Here is a 14,095-nt window from a genome sequence, read left to right as displayed (position 1 = left end):
TGAGCTGCGAAATTAGGTAAGTCTCCAAAACATATGAAATATGTACATCTGGAGATGAAATAGCATTCAAGGGTTTAGAACCTAGTTAATTCAGCAATTTCTTTTGTGAACTGGTGTTTTTTGTTTATTCATGGATTTTTTTAATTATAGAATTTCAGTCTTTGATTCAGTATCATTGGTTTACTCAGTGAAAAAGCCAACCACTTATACCTCACATCAGACAGGCCATTTTAGTCTCAGTCCACTTCTGTTTTAGGGGACGTTTTGTTCTGGCTCCTTGTTTGGATCATATATGTGACTCCCCAAAATGAAACTGAAACAAAAACTAAAACACCAACTAGTCAAATGTCCTAGTTGTGATCTTTGTTCTCATAATGCACATGATTTTATCTTCAAAATATTGACATTACAGAACTCTGCCCGCATATAGTTACACCAGAAGTTTAAAAAAGACACTTTTGGCAGGGATGTATCATTGTCAGTGGGAGAAAAGAAAATAATCTCATGAAAGGACTTATTACTTCTAAGTAATCCACCCTTTGCCTGCTTCTGATTGTAGTAAGGCCATGGAGGTGCAGGAGCTACATAGAAGGAATCCTGGGATTATATAATGAAGCTAAGATTCTCAAACTATGTAGCAAATCTTAATATAGTTGTCTTAAAAATGTTGATTCTTTTAGAGTCCCCTGTCTTGACAAAAGTAGGAAAAGCCAAACCTTCCCATGTTGGAATACTGGTATAGAGGGCACTTTTTTACAAAATAATGTGCTTTTACTCAAGTGTGATAGTTTCAAGGAAGATATAACTAGGTAACTGATAAATCAGGAAAACTGGCAGTCTCCACTGCTTGAGTCTTTCAAAGCACCGAGGTAAGTCATAAATCAAATCCAGTGTACTAAGACCTTAGTAATATTATATCCTTATTTTCATTAAACTCAGTTCACTCTTTGCATATCAGAAAACATATATTTGGATATTTGATACAATGTATCATGGCTAAATAAAGCTAGAAATTGTTTGGGACTATGGATTACTGTGGACATATTATTTCACATACTGAACTGGGGACATGTTATATAATATAGTGTCCATTTTTTGGTTGCTGCAAAATTAGCATCCTAGAGTGATCACTTACCCTCTGCGTTGTCTACAAATTTCTAACTCTCACTTCCTTTTAGGTCAGTGGTCACGACAGGGAACTCCTGATTGGGATGAAGGTGATGCATCTTTGCCACCCAGAACGTCTCGTCGTCATAATGATGAACGGCGTCGTGTGGCTGATGAAGAAGAAACTGTGCTCGATGCAGCTGAAACTGGTAGTGTTGGAAGTCTTGATCGAGGTCAGTATGTTATAACTTCCTGTGAAAGAAGTAGTACGTAGGAGCTTTAAATAGAATTACTCATTAGGAATATTAAGTAGGAGCCTCTGCAAACACTGTGCTAGAGTTGCCCTCTGCCAGTTACCTGTTAAGGGTGAGGCACTAAAGGCTGTGAAGTGGCACCGGAGTTCTTTAGTTAAAGAGACTGTTGTCATGGCCACCCCTTTGAGGGAATTCCAATTAGAACAGGCATCAGAAATATAGATAGATACTTTTTTGTGGAAATGAATTCACATTAGTTACTCCAATTTGCAAAAGAAAATTTGGTTTGAAAGGAATGACAAAGTTCTATTTGAGTGATGATTGGAAGAAGAACAGTAGAAAATCTGTAAGTAAAGTGAGGAGGAGAGGTAAGGAATAAGGAATACAGGTTGTATCTCTCTAATATGGTGCTCTGTGCTCTGGTAACTCCCATGGTCTGACATGTTTTAAATCTTCCACTATTAGGTTGTGGATCTGCCACCAAGGCAGTGCTGTAAGGCACCAAAATCTGTTTTCACTGCAGCTGAGCTAATTAACAGTCCTGTTAATTTCTTATATTCATTTTTTTTACTGAAAATGAAAGCCTGAAAAGTTTAGTTTTGGAAAACTTTGAAAAGTGCTAGGAGTATAGAATTAGACAGTGCCCCTTGTCAAGTGGTTTAATCTCTGATAGAATGAATGTGTTAGCATTTCTGGGGAGATGTTTATTGAACAGGCCAAAGTTTTTCATAGAGAACTAAAGCCAGACAATGACTGAATATTCACAAGGATGGAGACATGGAATTTCATCACATTGTGTGTACGGAGAAAAGCATAGTGTTGACATGGAAGCTTGTAATGTAAGGTTGTATTAAAAGGATCGATAGAAATTCCAATTCTCTATCGAACATGCAACAGCAATACATGCTGGGTGAGAGTGTTTGAGCTGGCTACCTGGCTGGGACTGATGCAGTACAGGCTGGCTACCATGACGATAACAATAGAACAACAGTAGTAACAAGAGTCGACCAAAACCAGGTACTAAGCTACAGTATGGTCGTTCCTTACATTATCTACTTGTCACAAAGCTGCGACAAAGTTTGTGGACAAATTTTCACAGTTAGTGGCAGTGGAAAACTTAGCTCCAGAACAAGTGTATAATGGTAATGAATTTGTCCTGTATTAAGTTTTGTTCTACCTTTGATAATACAGCAGTATGTACGTGGAATGAGCTGGCAAGAGGAGGGGTCAGGGATGTGTTTACATGGGGGTTTCCTTAGGGGTCAATTTCTGTTTTCTGGCATTTTCTGTGGTCCGGCAATGACAAAGTCTCAAGGTTGCTGGATGAATGAGGTTCAACCTGTACGGAAATTTGTAGTTGCAGACTTGTACATCATATAATGTGTAGTGAGCAGAGGCATTTTGGAATTAAGCAAATGCACGGATGTTTTCTACCCTCTAAAAGAATTGCTGTGTGAGTTTGTAAAGCAACATAACATGTGCTTTAGTAAAGTTTGGTTTGTGTTAATGTACCATACATAAGAACCTGTGAAATTTGGATTAAGGAGATTTGCTGGAATAAGATGATATATATATCATCTAAATATATCAGAGTGTTTTTTATTTTTTATTTTGCTTTGTCACTGTCTCCCGCGTTCGCGAGGTAGCGCAAGGAAACAGACGAAAGAAATGGCCCAACCCACCCCCATACACATGTATATACATACACGTCCACACACGCAAATATACATACCCATACATGTCAATGTACACATATATATACACACACAGACATATACCTATATACACATTCACACAATTCACATTGTCTGCCTATATTCATTCCCATCGCCACCTTGCCACACATGGAATAACATCCCCCTCCCCCCTCATGTGTGCGAGGTAGCGCTAGGAAAAGACAACAAAGGCCCCATTCATTCACACTCAGTCTCTAGCTGTCACGCAATAATGCCCGAAACCACAGCTCCCTTTCCACATCCAGGCCCCACACAACTTTCCATGTTTTACCCCAGATGCTTCACATGCCGTGATTCAATCCATTGACAGCACATCGACCCCGGTATACCACATCGATCCAATTTACTCTATTCCTTGCCCGCCTTTCACCCTCCTGCATGTTCAGGCCCCGATCACTCAAAATCTTTTTCACTCCATCTTTCCACCTCCAATTCAGTCTCCCACTTCTCCTCGTTCCCTCCACCTCTGACACATATATCGTCTTGGTCAATCTTTCCTCACTCATTCTCTCCATGTGCCCAAACCATCTCAAAACACCCTCTTCTGCTTTCTCAACCAGGTTCTTCTTATTTCCACACATCTCTTTTACCCTTACATTACTTACTCGATCAAACCACCTCACACCACATATTGTCCTCAAACATCTCATTTCCAGCACATCCACCCTCCTATGCACTACTCTATCCATAGTCCACGCCTCGCAACCATACAACATTGTTGGAACCACTATTCCTTCAAACATAGCCATTTTTGCTTTCCGAGATAATGTTCTCGACTTCCACACATTCTTCAAGGCTCCCAGGATTTTCGCCCCCTCCCCCACCCTATCAGAATGTTAAATGGAAAAATATCCCAGTGCAGGTGTAAATGTTACCAAGGGCTTCTTACTTTTCAGTACCTAGGTGTCTTTGTATGGTGTGTTGCACTTTTAAGAATGTCATTGTAGGATTTTTTATTGCACTCCATAATCCCTTTGATGATACCAGTTAAAGCCATGCATGTCCATAGTGATCATTATAGAAGTGGTTCTTCCTGATCTAAGGAATCAAAATTGAAATGTCAATCTTTTTATTATTTTGGAAAATAAGAATAAAGATAATGCCTGATTTAAAGAAATGTGTTTGAAATTACTCCTCAATGACATGCAAAATATAAGCCATAATCTGTAGTTAGAGATATTGATTTTTATTTTATCATACTTTGTTGCTGTCTCCCACATTTGCGAGGTAGCGCAAGGAAACAGATGAAGGAATGGCCCATCCCACCCACATACACATGTATATACATACACGTCCACACACAGCACATATACATACCTATACATCTCAACGTCTACATATATATACTTGCAGACATATACATATATACACATGTACATAATTCATACTGTCTGCCCTTATTCATTCCCGTCGCCACCCCGCCACACATGAAATGACAACCCCCCCGCGCATGTGCGTGAGGTAGCACTAGGAAAAGACAACAAAGGCCACATTCAGTCACACTCAGTCTCTAGCTGTCATGTATAAAGCACTGAAACCACAGCTCCCTTTCCACATCCAGGCCCCACAAAACTATCCATGGTTTACCCCAGATGCTTCACATACCCTGGTTCAATCCATTGACAGCACGTCGACCCCGGTATACCACATTGTTCCAATTCACTCTATTCCTTGCATGCCTTTCACCCTCCTGCATGTTCAGGCCCCAATCACTCAAAATCTTTTTCACTCCATCTTTCCACCTCCAATTTGGTCTCCCACTTCTCATTCCTTCCACCTCTGACACATATATCCTCTTTGTCAACCTCTCCTCACTCATTCTCTCCATGTGACCAAAGCATTTCAAAACACCCTCTTCTGCTCTCTCAACCACACTTTTTTATTACCACACATCTCTTTTACCCTTTCATTGCTTACTCGATCAAACCACCTCACACCACATATTGTCCTCAAACATCTCATTTCCAACACATCCACCCTCCCCCACACAACTCTATCTATAGCCCATGCCTCGCAACCATATAACATTGTTGGAACCACTATTCCTTCAAACATACCCATTTTTGCTTTCCAAGTAATGTTCTCACCTTCCACACATTTTTCAGTGCTCCCAGTACTTTCGCCCCCCCTCTCACACCCTATGACTCACCTCCGCTTCCATGGCTCCATCCGCTGCCAAATCCACTCCCAGATATCTAAAACACTTCACTTCCTCCAGTTTTTCTCAATTCAAACTTACCTCCCAATTGACTTGTCTCTCAACCCTACTGTACCTAATAACCTTGCTCTTATTCACATTTACTCTCAGCTTTCTTATTTCACACACTTTACAGCAAAGCTTTTACTACCTCTTCTCTGTTTGCCAAATCATTCTCCCTAACCCTCTCACTTTGCACACCGCCTCGACCAAAACACCCTGTATCTGCCACTCTATCATCAAACACATTCAACAAACCTTCAAAATACTCATTCCATCTTCTCACATTACCTCTACTTGTTATCACCTCCCCATTAGCCCCCTTCACTGATGTCCCCATTTGTTCCCTTGTCTTATGCACTTTATTTACCTCCTTCCAAAACATCTTTTTATTCTCCCTAAAATTTAATGATGCTCTTTCACCCCAACTCTCATTTGCCCTCTTTTTTGCCTCTTGCATCTTTCTCTTGACCTCCTTCCTGCCTCTTTCCTTTATACATCTCCCAATCATTTGTATTATTTCCTTGCAGAAATCGTCCAAATGCCTCTCTCTTCTCGTTCACTAATAATGTTACTTCTTCATCCCACCACTCACTACCCTTTCTAATCTGCCCACCTCCCATGCTTCTCATGCCACAAGCATCTTTTGCGCAAGCCATCACTGCTTCCCTAAATACATCCCATTCCTCCCCCATTTCCCTTACGTCCTTTATTCTCACCTTTTTCCATTCTGTACTCAGTCTCTCCTGGTACTTCCTCACACAAGTCTCCTTGATTTTTATCACTTGGTATCTAACATCCACTTGAAAACTGCATGCATGTTGTCATCTTTTTAAAACCAAGGCTTACTTATATGAAATAGAATAATAGGATTCGTATCTTGAGGTGGAGCTCTGAGCGCATTACCATGTGTATCATATGCAGTATCATATCTGAAGCTCATCGTTTGCAAAAATGACCTTCATTATTTTAAATCCTGACACATGACAGAATATGTGAAGTTCATTGCATTATTGGAAATTACTTATTGCTTTATATAGTGAACTTTACTTTTTGATTTAGGTGGAAGCTGACATACATACCAGGGCACAAAGAAAATAAGAGGCTTTGGCTTTATAGAGATATTTTTAGGTGTTAATAGAATGGAAGTGCTAGGGAGTTTATCTCAACCTGTTTAGTTTTAAACTTAAAATGACAGTTTTAGACAGTTAAACAGAATGAAGGTATGCCATGGGTATTTGAGGATATATGGTCACTTCACTTTAGTGAAAGGGGCAAATGGGGAGGTGATAACAAGTAGTGGTAATGTGAGAAGGAGATGGAGTGAGTATTTTGAAGGTTTGTTGAATGTGTTTGATGATAGAGTGGCAGATATAGGGTGTTTTGGTCGAGGTGGTGTGCAAAGTGAGAGGGTTAGGGAAAATGATTTGGTAAACAGAGAAGAGGAAGTAAAAGCTTTGCGGAAGATGAAAGCTGGCAAGGCAGTGGGTTTGGATGGTATTGCAGTGGAATTTATTAAAAAAAGGGGGTGACTGTATTGTTGACTGGTTGGTAAGGTTATTTAATTAATGTATGTATGATTCATGGTGAGGTGCCTGAGGATTGGCAGAGTGCTTGCATAGTGCCATTGTACAAAGGCAAAAGGGACAAAGGTGAGTGCTCAAATTACAGAGGTATAAGTTTGTTGAGTATTCCTGGTAAATTATATGGGAGGGTATTGATTGAGAGGGTGAAGGCATGTACAGAGCATCAGATTGGGGAAGAGCAGTGTGGTTTCAGAAGTGGTAGAGGATGTGTGGATCAGGTGTGTGCTTTGAATAATGTATGTGAGAAATACTTAGAAAAGCAAATGGATTTGTATGTAGCATTTACGGATCTGGAGAAGGCATATGATAGAGTTGATAGAGATGCTTTGTGGAAGGTATGAAGAATATATGGTGTGGGAAGCAAGTTGTTAGAAGCAGTGATAAGTTTTTATCGAGGATGTAAGGCATGTGTACGTATAGGAAAAGAGGAAAGTGATTGGTTCTCAGTGAATGTAGAATTGCGGCAGGGGTGTTTGATGTCTCCACGGTTGTTTAATTTGTTTAAGGATGGGGTTGTTAGGGAGGTGAATGCAAGAGTTTTGGAAAGAGGGGCAAGTATGCAGCCTGTTGTGGATGAGAAAGCTTGGGAAGTGAGTCAGTTGTTGTTCGCTGATGATACAGCGCTGGTGGCTGATTCATGTGAGAAACTGCTGAAGCTGGTGACTGAGTTTGGTAAAGTGTGTGAAAGAAGAAAGCTGAGAGTAAATGTGAATAAGAGCAAGGTTGTTAGGTACAGTAGGGTTCAGGGTCAAGTCAATTGGGAGGTAAGTTTGAATGGAGAAAAACTGGAGGAAGTGAAGTGTTTTAGATATATGGGAGTGGATTTGGCAGCGGATGGAACCATGGAAGCAGAAGTGAATCATAGGGTGGGGGAGGGGGCGAAAATTCTGGGAGCATTGAAGAATGTGTGGAAGTCGAGAACATTATCTCGGAAAGCAAAGGTGGGTATGTTTGAAGGAATAGTGGTTCCAACAATGTTGTATGGTTGCAAGGCGTGGGCTATGGATAGAGTTGTGCGGAGGAGGGTGGATGTGCTTGAAATGAGATGTTTGAGGACAATATGTGGTGTGAGGTGGTTTGATCGAGTAAGTAATGTAAGGGTAAGAGAGATGTGTGGTAATAAAAAGAGTGTGGTTGAGAGAGCAGAAAAGGGTGTTTTGAAATGGTTTGGTCACAGGGAGAGAATGAGTGAGGAAAGATTGACCAAGAGGATATATGTGTCAGAGGTGGAGGGAATGAGGAGAAGTGGGAGACCAAATTGGAGGTGGAAAGATGGAGTGAAAAAGATTTTGAGTGATCGGGACCTGAACATGCAGGAAGGTGAAAGGCGTGCAAGGAATAGAGTGAATTGGATTGAACCAGGCATGTGAAGCATCTGGGGTAAACCATGAAAAGTTCTGTTGGGCCTGGATGTGGAAAGGGAGCTGTGGTTTCGGTGTATTATTTCATGACAGCTAGAGACTGAGTGTGAACGAATAGGGCCTTTGTTGTCTTTTCCTAACGCTACCTCGCACACATGAGGAGGGGAGGGAGTTGTTATTTCATGTGTGGTGAGGTGGCGATGGGAATGAATGATGGCAGACAGTATGAATTATGTACATGTGTTTATATGTATATGTCTGTGTGTGTATATATATGTATACGTTGAGATGTATAGGTATGTATATTTACGTGTGTAGACGTTTATGTATATACATGTGTATGTGGGTGGGTTGGGCCATTCTTTCATCTGTTTCCTTGTGCTACCTTGCTAACACGGGAGACAGCGACAAAGCAAAATAAATAAATAAAATAAATAAATGAATAACTGGTCACTGAAAGACCCATTAAAGGTCTAATATTTATTAATGTTAAAAATAATAATAGACATAGGAAAAGCAGAAATTAGCTGAGAGAACAAAGGGATACTGTATATGGGGAAGGGGTTTGAAAGTTACCGTGTAAAGATCATAATAAATTTTATTTAGAATTTGGAAAGTACATAATTGATATTACAGAGAGGAAGTAAGGTTTTTTTAAAAACATTATGTATCTCTTAAAGATTTTTTTGCAATATCCTTTTTGATTGGATGTCATCTCTTAGATTTTCAAATACTTCCTGTAACCCAGACTACATTGCTAATTTTCAGATAATCAGTTAAATGGAAGGGGTAGCCACTCTATATGTCCAGTCCATTGGTCATAGAGTAAACATCCAAGAAGATAGTATGCTCACTTTTGGAAGTTTTTTTTTCAGAATCAGTTACTAGTGAAGGAAAGAGGCGCAGACGTCGACATCGCAAGTATCGCCGTCGTGGGGGTGGTAATGATGCTCATGATGGAGATAGTTGGGGTACCTCTGCTGATGAAGGATGGAGTACCTCTGCAAATGAAGGCTGGGCTGGTGATGAAAATTGGACTGCTTCGTGTGAAAACTGGGACACTCAGTCAGTGTCAGGACGGGCTTCTAAAGAACGTACCCCAGCTGCTGACTATAGTGGACGTCGAGGCAGAGGACGGGGTCAGCCAGATGGACCATCTAGCAGGGAAGGAACAATGCCTAGCAGGAGACCTCCTCGTCATGAGGGTACACCTGCTCGGCAGTCACCAGGACGACGTCCACCAGCACAGCCTCGTAAGCCTCAGCCGTCAGCAGTAAATGGCAATTAGAAGATGGGGACAGTTTTAGAGCTTAAGGGATGGCCTCCCTCCCCATCATGTGATATTTGCAATTAGACTGAATTGGCAGCTCCAAGTCAGTCTCTCCAACTGTATTTATATATTGAGGTTGAACTGCTGCTGGTGAGGTAGAACAAGATCCTCCCTGAAGTAATCCACCACACATATCGTAATAACAAACTGGACCTAAATTGTTGCCTTTCTTGTTCTTTTTAAAAAGGCCATTGAAGATGACTTCCCCATAATGTAGACAGAATGAGATGAATCTATGCATTTGTTAGGATGGGACTAGAATACATCACCAATAAATATTGAGTACCAAGACCAATGTGAAGCTCAACTGAACAAAACAGAACAAATGAAATCGAATCTTTTGGTGGCTTACAATTATATTCATAAGGTTTTGAATATAAAATGAATGATAAAACTTGTATATGCATATTCAAAAAGAATTCTGTTTGACCAGATTTGTAAATTGAATTACTGGTGAATAATTCTCTCAGTGCATTTCTTTTATCTTGTGACTAACATTGAAGACTTAGCTTGAATTTGGAACATAAATTTTTGTAACAGGCTGCTTGTTGTTCCATGAAACAATGTTTTCATTTGTTCAGTTTTCTTACTTGTATATTTTAATGATTACCTACAGTTTCAAAGAATTTATGGTTATGGATATTTAGTGATTGAAACTATAACTAATTTGAAGTACAGTGCTGCGATTGAAATAGGCTTGTACCAAATCAAACTTCTTATTTTCTAGAAAAATAACCCCAACTGAGTATAGTTTATAAAATTTTGAGATCTTTATAACAAAAAATATGACTGGGCTCTAATAGTTGTAGAATGGCTTGTATCTTTTGGCTAATTTTGTCTTTTGTAGGCATTGTTGCTTTATTTTAGTTTACATTTGTGTTTGTCTGAATTCCATACTGCATGTGGTTATTCCATTTGAAATTAGTTCAGTGATATTACAAAGCATATTTCTTTGTCTGGTTATACCAAGTACAAAGGTGGTTGCTAATCATGACATGGCCAATCCCATTGATAAAGGACAACCCAACATACTGATGACTTGTGAAACAGCATAGCCCCTCACAGGTGGCTTGATTATGACCATACATGGTAAAGCTGTGGTTATTGTTGAATACCATCTAATGTGAGCTCTCAGTGTATTTTCATGTTTGATTCTAAAACCATGTATTTTTGTTTGTAGTTAGAAAAAATAGAGAAGTACATACAAAGTATCAGTATGGTGTCTCTTGATGGCTGTTTGTACGTTTCAGTTTTGATTTTAAGAACAATAGTTATGGCTATGCCTCAGCTCCATAGCTTTTTAGAGTTATGGAAGTATATAAATAGTGCAGCCATATACACAACTTGCCAACTATTTTTGTTTAACATAGTAATATGATATGTTAATTTGGTATCATTTACTTTTTCTTTATTCTTTAATTATGAAATTAAGAACAATGATTATGGCTCTACCCAAACTCTCTAGCTCTCAGGAGCTGGAGCAGTGTTTGATATTATCTTTCATATTGCTTGATCAAGAGGTTTCATGAATAACTGGTGTGATTAAGATCTAAATTTTGCATGAAATTGCCAGTTGTAATCAACATTTTTTCACATGAGAATGAAATCCATAGTGTATGCAGTGGATGCTGTGTTCAGTGATATGCGCTGCTAGATTATTCTGGCCAGGAGTTTGTGGCAAGATTCATTATTGGCATTCAGAGTTATTAAAGCTTTTTTGTATATAATAAGACTTTCCAAGAGTCTTGTATATATTAAGAATGCCACAGTAACTGCTGTCAGTGAGAGAGATAGAACCTGCATTTCCAGGCATACTTGAATAAATAAATGGCTAAATAAATATCATATATTCTATGAATTTAACTTTTGAGATAAACATATTTAATGAAAACAGAATACTTCAGGTATTGCTGGCCCAATATTACAGATTCTACAAGTTTCTCAAAGTTAATACTTATTGTTATGGCCCAGGGCTTTTATTTGACCAATGAAGTCAGTGTTGGGTCTACATATTACATTTGTTACTGATTGTCTGGAAATACTACATACTGTTAAAGTGTTATGTACAGAGCTTGTTACTGGTTTCTTAAATAAACCTTAACTGGCCTTTAAGACTAGACATCTCCTTGAATCTTAGAAATGTACCCACCCACATGCCATTAGATTGGTGTATAAACATATGTATAGAAAAGTGAGGCGAGGGAGCAGGGGGCTGGAAATCCACCCTTCCTGTTATTAATTTTCCAAAAGAAGGAACAAAGAAGGGGGCCAAGTGAGGATATTTCCTCTTAAACTTCAGTCCTCTGTTCTAAATGCTACCTCGGTAATGAAAAATTAAAAAGTGAATGAAAATATGTACCCTTTAAGTTTTTTGAGTGTAACAATATATCCCAAAGGTAGAGGAGAGATAATTCTACCTCCATATTCCTTGCATATTGTAGAAGGTGACTAAATGGGGTGGGAGAAGGGGGCTGGAAAACTTTCCCTTGTATCTCAAGTTTCTAAAAGATGGAACAAGAAGGAGCCAAACAAGGATGACTCCTGAGGTGTATCGGTTAGCGTTCTTGACCATGACACATTCACTGGCCACCCAGGGTTGAGCACATAGTTTTTAGTCCTGATTAGTGCAGTTGGCCCATAGTCAACCCAGCTGATCATCCACCCCTAAGGGTTGGTCGATGAAATGAATTACTGGCTCAGGCTAGGGGCGGTGCTGGAAATGGATTGAAGGCAAGCAAGTATGAATAGGTACATGTGTATATATGTATATGTCATTGTATGTGTGTATATATATATATTATTTATTTATTTATTTTGCTTTGTCGCTGTCTCCCGCGTTAGCGAGGTAGCACAAGGAAACAGATGAAAGAATGGCCCAACCAGCCCACATACACATGTATATACATACACGTCCACACACACAAATATACATACCTATACATCTCAATGTACACATATATATACACACACAGACATATACATATATACACATGTACATAATTCATACTGTCTGCCTTTATTTATTCCCATCGCCACCTTGCCACACATGGAATAACATCCCCCTCCCCCCTCATGTGTGCGAGGTAGCGCTAGGAAAAGACAACAAAGGCCCCATTCGTTCACACTCAGTCTCTAGCTGTCATGTAATAATGCCCGAAACCACAGCTCCCTTTCGACATCCAGGTCCCACAGAACTTTCCATGGTTTACCCCAGACGCTTCACATGCCCTGGTTCAATCCATTGACAGCACGTCGATCCAAGTATACCACATCGTTCCAATTCACTCTATTCCTTGCACGCCTTTCACCCTCCTGCATGTTCAGGCCCCGATAACTCAAAATCTTTTTCAATCCATCTTTCCACCTCCAATTTGGTCTCCCACTTCTCCTCATTCCCTCCACCTCTGACACATATATTGTCTTGGTCAATCTTTCCTCACTCATTCTCTCCATGTGACCAAATCATTTCAAAACACCCTCTTCTGCTCTCTCAACCACACTCTTTTTATTTCCACACATCTCTCTTACCCTTACATTACTTACTTGATCAAACCACCTCACACCACATATTGTCCTCAAACATCTCATTTCCAACACATCCACCCTCCTCTGCACAACTCTATCTATAGCCCACGCCTCGCAACCATATAACATTGTTGGAACCACTATTCCTTCAAACATAGCCATTTTTGCTTTCGGAGATAATGTTCTCGACTTCCACACATTCTTCAATGCTCCCAGAACTTTCGCCCCCTCCCCACCCTATGATTCACTTCTGCTTCCATGGCTCCATCCGCTGCTAAATCCACTCCCAGATATCTAAAACACTTCACTTCCTCCAGTTTTTCTCCATTCAAACTTACCTCCCAATTGACTTGTCTCTCAACCCTACTGTACCTAATAACCTTGCTCTTATTCACATTTACTCTCAGCTTTCTTCGTTCACACACTTACCCAAACTCAGTCACCAGCTTCTGCAGTTTCTCACGAATCAGCCACCAGCATTGTATCATCAGTGAACAACAATTGACTCACTTCCCAAGCTCTCTCATCCACAACAGACTGCATACTTGCCCATCTTTCCAAAACTCTTGCATTCACCTCCCTAACAACCCCATCCATAAACAAATTAAACAACCATGGAGACATCACACACCCCTGCTGCAAACCTACATTCAGTGAGAACCAATCACTTTGCTCTCTTCCTACACGTACACATGCCTTACATCCTAGATAAAAACTTTTCACTGCTTCTAACAACTTGCCTCCCTCACCATGTATTCTTAATACCTTCCACAGGACATCTCTATCAACTCTATCATATGCCCTCTCCAGATCCATAAATGCTACCATGTATACAAATCCATTTGCTTTTCTAAGTATTTCTCACATACATTCTTCAAAGCAAACACCTGATCCTCACATCCTCTACCACTTCTGAAACCACACTGCTCTTCCCCAGTCTGATGCTCTGTACATGCCTTCACCCTCTCAATCAATACCCTCCCATATAATTTACCGGGA

The 14,095-nt window shown here is 39.9% G+C and overlaps 1 protein-coding gene across 1 annotated transcript in view; it reads left to right on the top strand.

The window, feature by feature from the left end:
* Positions 1–11,683, top strand: part of Fmr1 (synaptic functional regulator FMR1) — a 150,669-nt gene extending 138,986 nt beyond the window's left edge. Inside the window, exons 10-11 of the mRNA XM_071684215.1 lie at positions 1,179–1,340; positions 9,117–11,683. Of these exons, the coding sequence (XP_071540316.1) occupies positions 1,179–1,340; positions 9,117–9,529 (575 nt within the window). The 3' untranslated portion in view covers positions 9,530–11,683. The remainder of the gene's footprint in view (positions 1–1,178; positions 1,341–9,116) is intronic.
* Positions 11,684–14,095: the final 2,412 nt, after the last annotated feature.

This window comes from Panulirus ornatus, chromosome 37 (assembly GCF_036320965.1).
Source record: "Panulirus ornatus isolate Po-2019 chromosome 37, ASM3632096v1, whole genome shotgun sequence".
Taxonomy (NCBI): Eukaryota; Metazoa; Arthropoda; class Malacostraca; order Decapoda; family Palinuridae; genus Panulirus; species Panulirus ornatus.
Note: the sequence above shows the minus strand (reverse complement) of the source record. Positions and strands in the feature narration are given on the sequence as shown.